We start from the raw sequence: 7244 nt of genomic DNA, 5'->3' as shown, positions 1-7244 counted from the left end.
AGAGTAAACCAGAACCAGAAGACCTGAGTGGTCTGGATGGTCGATACAACAGCAGCGACAGGTGACAGAGGGTTTSTTAAGAAGGTGCATGACGGCGTCTTCAACTTCAGTTCCACAGCACAAAGCAAACTGCAGCAGACCCATACAGTATAGGCGTTTGTYTGCTTACTCATAAGCCAACTGGAGCTTCTCCATGACCTTGACATAAAACATCTGGGCAGCAGTTCTATAATCCTTAATGACTGATGTGTGAGCTTTCTTGGGTACCATGAAGCAGGAAGTCTTCCCTAACAATGGAACCTTATTCTGGGTCGAGCTAAGGTTGAAGAGGTGTTGCAGAAGTGCTCAGCACAGGCCTTCAGCTCTGGTTCAGCTGCCTCTTCACCTGACGTCTAGATTCAGAAAAGTAAGACAGAGAGGCAAAGGGAGCAGTAGCATCTCCTGATTTTGTTGAAGACAAACTKGTGGTAGATGGAAGCAGGAAAGGAGTAGGAGTACATGATGAGTACTTGATGAGCTTGTTTCATCTGTTGAAGAATGTGTTCAGCTCATTTGATGAACATACATCTTCAGATCCTCCTTTTGCTCTCCAGGGTTAGGGTTTCCTTTACACTGTCTCTAATCATGACTTTGAGATGCTTCTGCTGCTCCTCGGTCACTCTCTGCTGTCTCGCTCTCTGAAGTTCTCTTTTTTAAATGTTTACCTTAGCTCACAAAGGGTTTGTTATTAGGGAAGTGACTCACTGTTCTGGTGGGACTATAGACCTGTTGCCCTGACATCCCACAACATGAAGGTCTTGGAGAGACTCCTGTTGGCCCACTCGGGTAAGGAAACACTCACATCTGTGAGTGTTTCCCGTACCCTTGAAGCTTGAGCTTATTCTGAAGTACTCTTTTCTCTTTTTCCAGTTTCTGGAGGAGATTTCTGAGAGTAGATTGTCTTTTTAAAAGAGATTCATTCTCTTCTTCTTTCTGCTTAAGACATGTCTCCAGGATCTCCAACCTTTTCTGCCATGTCTTTTTCATCCTAAATTCGATCATTTCTTTGTTCACTTCTGTTTTAGTTTTCAATCTATATTCAAATTCACTTTCTAACACTCTGATCTTCGCTTGCAGTTCCTCAGTGGTTGGACCACTGGTTCTTTCCTGCAGCTGCKTTAGAGGGACACTGCTCAGTCTCCTTAACTGTACTGAGAGCCGATGGCTTTCTCGACGATACATTCCCTTTTCATTCTCAATGACTTTCTGCCTCTTCTGAAAATACTCGATTTCTTGAGTGAGGTCCTTCATTTTGTTTCTCATGCTGTCTTCATTCTTTCTGAATTCTTTGATCGTCTTTTCAGCTGCCTGAAGTTTATCTTTAAGATATTTTACATGTACTTTCAACTCTTCAGCCTCCCTTTCAGCTTGCTGGTGCATGAAATGCAATTCCCGTTTTTGTGAAGTGTTTTCTCTGGATAGTTTTGAGGAAATATCTTCATATTTCTGTCTAAGCTCCAATAAGTCTTTATTAACAGTTTCAAGCTCTATTTTCTTTTGGGCGAGTTTGTTTTGTAGTTCCGCTCTTTCATTTAGACACTCTGTGCGTAACGCCATCTGGACATCTAGTTCACTGTTAAAACTGTTGATTTCTTGCTTCATCTCCTCAGTCTCATTTTTGTAACGCTGTCCAGTGTGCATTTCCAAATTAAGTTTGTGCTGAAGTTCTGCTAATTCGTTTTGATATTTGTTCATCGACTCATTTCGTTCATTCAAGGATCGAGTAAATCTTTCGGTGTTTTTCTTTATCACTTCATCTTTTCTTTCTAGTTGAAGCTGAAGATTGTTCATGGTCTCTTTAGCTTTGCTTAGCGGTGCTAACTCTTGGGCCAAGGCTYGGTCAGCGTGCAGCTGCTGTCTCCTAGAGGAGAGCTCCAGACGCAGATCACTGATGACCCTATCACTGGAAAGAATTTTATGCTCTGCCTTCTTTAGAGCATCCTCTTTCTCCTTTAATTTCTCTTCCAAATGTTTGCGTGTGGCCAAAGTGCTGCTGAGACGTTCCTTGAATTTGCCCAAAGCATACATTACCTGTTCAACCACAGGTAGTATGGTTGTGTCTTTTAAGGGTATTGCATCTCCCTCAATAGCTGCAACACAGTTCAGAAGTTCTGTGTGAATCTTATGATATTTCTGTTGATTTTGTTTCAACTCCTCTTGCAGCTTTCCCTCTGCAAGCTGGCATGCCTCTTGAAGAACCAGTTGGTTCTCTCCCAGTGAAAGAATTGTTTGCTCTTTCTTTTTCACAAGACTCTTCAGGAACGTGATTTCGTCTTTCTGCAGATCCATACTCTTGTTATTATCCATCTCCTTCTTCTTTATGTCTTGTAGGTAAGTCTCTTGTCTCTCTGCGTTTGTGTCTTGAGCAGCCTTCTTGTCTTTCAGTTTGGCTACAGCCTTTTCGAGTTCTGCATTTTTACATTTGAGCTCCTCTGCCTTTTCTTCTGCTCTTGTTCGTCCATCTTCTGCCTCTTTTCTCTCCTGTTGGGCTATGTTACTCTCTTGTTTAAGGCTTAGTATTTTCTCATTGAAACTGGAACACTTCCCCTGAAGTTCAAAAACTTTCATGCGCAGCTCAGCCTCTGACCTTTCCAATTCTGCGATTCTACCACTGTTTGTCTCACTGACCCCTCTATGGTTTCTGTTTGCCAATTCACTTCTTAGCTGTTGCTCCACTCTTATATCATCCAAATGTATTTTTGTTAACTCCTTAACCTGAGACTCCAGTGCTGCATTTCGCTCTTTCAAAGTGCTGAGAGAGGTAGTTATGATTTCAGACCCACCCGCTGCTCTCTGGCTCTCATTGCTTTCCTCTATCTCTAAAGAAGAGGCTTGTTTTGGTGCAAATGACATCCCCGTACTACCCGATCCGATGTTTTCCCTACTAACAGCCCTTTCTCTTTGAACTGGACTAATATTGAYCCATATTTTCTGAAATCTGTCCAGCTTCCTCTTCACAATCTCCATTTCTTTGCTTAGGTTAGATATCTCATTATGAAGAAACTGGCCGGGTCGGGGTTCTTCATCTGTGTTGCTGCTGGTATCTGTAAATGAATTCAGCACAGATTGCCATTGACCATCTCTGTCCAACTGTGACTCTGCAGGATTGTGTCTCTCCAAATGGTTAGTTTTATGCCTTGCCCCTAAGTCATGTGTTTTCTGTTCAGTCTTGTCGTCTTCCTCTTTGGGTTTCAGTCGTCTGTGACCTTTTGGAATGTAGAACTCCTTTATATGCCCTTCTTTCTGCATGTTCTTGACATCCAAATTTTCCTCCATGAGGTCTTTTACTCTCATCTCAAGATGGTTAAATGCTGTGGTCAATGGTTCCACTTCGCAAGGTTTCACTTTCATTTTATGTTTCCACTTCTCCAAGTCTTTAAAGGCCAAAATTAGACCTTTAGTACCAGCCGTATAATTTCTCAAAATATCTGAGACCTTCTGGACTTCTTTGTGTTTTTCCTTGATCATAACTTTGGCATGATACAGTGCCTGCTCTGCGTTGTTTGCCCTCTGTTCTGCATCTTCTAGCTGAAACTGAAGGAAGCAAATGACTTTGCCTTTCTTCCCTTTTGTTTCCTGCTGTTCAAAGGCTTGCACATTTTTCTCAATTCGCTTAGTGTAGTACTCCACTTTCTCACAGAGGACGTCAATTGTTTTATCCCGGTCTTCGATGGCCTGATGCAAGACACCAACAGAGCTGCCCTTCATGTCAATTATTGCCAATTGTAGATCGTGTTTCAGWTCAAAGATTATTCTCTGTTGCTCAAAAATCACGTGTTCCTTCTCATGGAGCATTTTCTTACATTCCTGCACTCTTTCACTGGCATCAGCTGCAATTTCATCAAACTTTTCAGTCATTGAGTAAATATCTTTTTTCAAGTTTCTGAATTTATCTTCTGCTGCATCCTTCTCTGTCCTTAGCCAGTYCAAAGTTTGATCAGTTTCTAGGATCTGGCCCTTTACGTAATTTAACTTCAGTATTATCCTTTCTCTTTCCACTTCTGATTCCTGAAGAAGGTTTATCAGCTGTACTTTGTCATTTTGTAGTTCTTTATTTTTACTTTCAGTTTTCTGAAGTTTATCTGAACATTCCTCAAGCTCCTTCTTGTTATTCCTAAGCAACCTTCCGCTCTTAGCATTTAGGTCGTCACCATAGATTCTGAAGCTGTCTTTGAGATCCAAATTAGCCGCCCTCAGTCTTTTAATTTCTCTTTGYAGCTTCCTGACCTCTTCCTCTGTTTCAAAAATTGTCTGTTCATATTGTCTTACCTCCTGTTTCAGCGTACTGATCTTAGTGTCTGCTTCCTGCAGCTCAGTGGCCAGCTGCTTTCTTTTGCTTTTCTCTCGGTCAATTTTCCCTATTGACTTGATCAATTCTGCCTGTTCGCTTTCTAGCTGTTCTTTGAGCTCACCAGTCTCGAAATCAGCGACATGTTGGCTCCTCTCTGCTGCAGAATACCTTTGAAGTCGTTGCTCCAGCATCTCCACTTTTGCAAGAAGTTTGACTTCAGTTTTAACTTGCTCTTCACCAACTTTCTCAAGGAGGCTTTGTGTTTCACAAACTTCATAATTCTTTATCCGTAGCAGAGCCTGGAATACATGGAAAATATGTATGATTTTGTTTGGAGCTTTACCTTCAATGTCCCACTCTTTGGTGGAAATAAACATGTCCACAATCATGTCTACTTTGTCTTTTTTCAAGTTGCGAAGAACCGCTGGGTCAAGGGACAAAACTCTGTCCCATTCAAAAATAGCTTCCATCCTGACAAGTCTTGTCGATGCTAAGATTTATTTGTACGAGAAACTACAACTGAGCAGATTAGTTACTGAATCAGTTGGGGTATGTGAACAGATATAGAGAAACACAGCAAATTTACTCACCAGTTGTAAGGACAATAAATCTCAAAGAACAGTCATAAAAAAATAGAAAGATAATAACCTTCTGTTTCGTTGTTGGACTTGCTGTCTCAGTTGTTGACCAAAACCTGTCTATGTCAAATCACGTTTCTATAAGGTTTTCCCTTTACTATATAGCTCACTTTTACTGTTGGCAAGCTCCAACAGTAAAATACTACAAAATAAGTAAATACGGCTAATATTTTATGTCGACTTTTGAAAAATCGGTCTGAATTAAATTTTTTTTTTATTTGTTCAAAAAAATTCCATGAGATCAGTGATGATGTCATCAGTGGCCTTTGATGTTGCCTATTGACTAATATTCTCCACCTCTGAATTCCATTACATGTAATTTTTTCCCCTTTCTAGTGTTCAAAGCTGGAATGGGTGAGAGTCACATGAAAAAAAAGAAAAAAAMCCCGAAAATGTAACTGCAAAAATTTTGCCAACTTCAACAAGCCTATGTAAGAGACAAAGTAAAATGGGCCAAGTAAAATAAGATAAAAAAACAATGATAGTATGACCATAATTACTTAAATTTGGGATTTTCACGAGGTGGGTGTAGGTTGCAATAACTAACAATGGATWAAAAAAATGCAAAAGTCAATCTAACTAGAATTGAAGTGTGTAAATATTTTTATATTTCTTTATTTTTTGCAGTTTCACCTTTTAAATAAAGCAGTCAGCGATTTTAGTTGAAAGAATCCAAACAGTTTAAATTTACAATATTCCTCACTCTTTKAAAAAAGGCAAACAGATGATAATAACAAAAATTTTACTCCTGCCTGGAAGTTTTCTGAGCAAGATAAATTCATGCTGCCACCTGTCCACCTCACCTTTAGGCAGGAGGCTGCTTACAATTAGCACTTTCTGTTTATTATGTACTGTTTGACATGCAGATTAGTTACTGAATCAGTAACTAATATGCTGCTCTTTGACATTGGTTAACGTTTATATTAAGAATGAAGACATTGGGATCAGACTTATTTTGCCTACCAGCCTGATGAAGCATCTAGAGCTGAATGAACTTTTCATAGTTCTTCCAATTTGACCTCAAATTTTTACTTGTGAAGTTTAAATTTGATCCTATTTTTTTAAAGTGTTTTTTTATGGAAACTTATTAAAGCCTAGCTGTGAAATCTCTGCAGGTTCACTGTGCTGCTGCCATGGATTCCTAGCTTTAGTTTTTACCCTCAGACAGGACTTTGCATTTTCTTTCATACAGAATTATTGCTTTGTCCGAGTTTTGTTTTTTCTTAATTTTGTAATATAAACTTTCTGCTTTTGCTCCTTACAAATGATTTTTTTAATCTAATTTTTCTACAATATTATAAAATATATTCCCCCTTCACAGATTCAAAATGTTTGTCACACTTAAATGTTTCAGATCACCAAACAAAATTTTATGAAACACAAAGACAATCCAAGTAACAACAAAAAAAATTTTTTAATTTGATTATTATTTATCAGGATAAAAGCTGGCATAACCTTACATATGTGAAATATGTTTCACATATGGAAATATGTTTCACATGTTCCCACATGTGAAAATATAATTTCTCCCTAAACTGAATAATTTCTCACATTTTTTGGAGCAAAACCAGTTACTGTCAGCTAATATTTTACTATCTTGCACGAGTCGTTTACATCATGTTGGGGAATTTTTTCACATTGGGATCTGGTTGACATCAAGCCACAGAATCTCAATTGAATTGAAGATTGGACTTTGACTAGGTCACTCTAGTCCTGAATCAACAAAGTCACTGACCTTCCTGAGAGTGCTCTCTGTTTCTGTGCCTTTGTGTTTCAGCTCTACCTGGCTGCCGCAGGTGAAACGTACTGGAGCTCGTCAGCCACCTCATAAAGAGCTTCATGCTTCAGATGCCAGATCCCTTTCGACCTTGGGTCTTGATCTGATGTGATCTTGTCTGACTGTTTGTGGGAACTTAAGTGGTTGTGCTGTGAGCATATTGGGAGGGATCTAGTGTTTTTTTWATTTTTTTATCTCTTTCTCACTGTTTATTTAATGTCACATGCTGTTTTTATTTTAATTATGTAAAGCACTTTGAAAGGCCTTGCTGCTGAAATGTGCTATRCAAATAAAATTTGATTGATTGATTGATAGTGTTTAACTAAAGTTGTGATTTTCCGTTCACAGTGGAAGCCTGTAGGGRTTCTCTGCCAATTTTGTTTCTCTCCTTTTGTGTTAATCCAGGGACTTCAGGTTTTGTATTTTCTTTTAGTTCTTCTTTAGAAAGTGGTTGTTTTATTTTATAGTTAAAAGTGTTTGTTTTATTTTATAGTTAAAA

General features: G+C 38.9%; 1 protein-coding gene across 1 annotated transcript; it reads right to left on the bottom strand.

The window, feature by feature from the left end:
* Positions 1-5135, bottom strand: LOC103469201 (centrosomal protein of 290 kDa-like). The gene is made up of 2 exons (XM_008416730.2): positions 4979-5135; positions 1-4629 (listed from the first exon to the last, which is right to left on the bottom strand). Exon 2 carries the CDS (start codon positions 4519-4521, stop codon positions 838-840), a length of 3684 nt encoding a protein of 1227 aa, XP_008414952.1. The 5' UTR covers positions 4522-4629; positions 4979-5135; the 3' UTR covers positions 1-837.
* Positions 5136-7244: the final 2109 nt, after the last annotated feature.

The sequence above is a fragment of the Poecilia reticulata genome, linkage group LG8 (assembly GCF_000633615.1).
Source record: "Poecilia reticulata strain Guanapo linkage group LG8, Guppy_female_1.0+MT, whole genome shotgun sequence".
Taxonomy (NCBI): Eukaryota; Metazoa; Chordata; class Actinopteri; order Cyprinodontiformes; family Poeciliidae; genus Poecilia; species Poecilia reticulata.
Note: the sequence above shows the minus strand (reverse complement) of the source record. Positions and strands in the feature narration are given on the sequence as shown.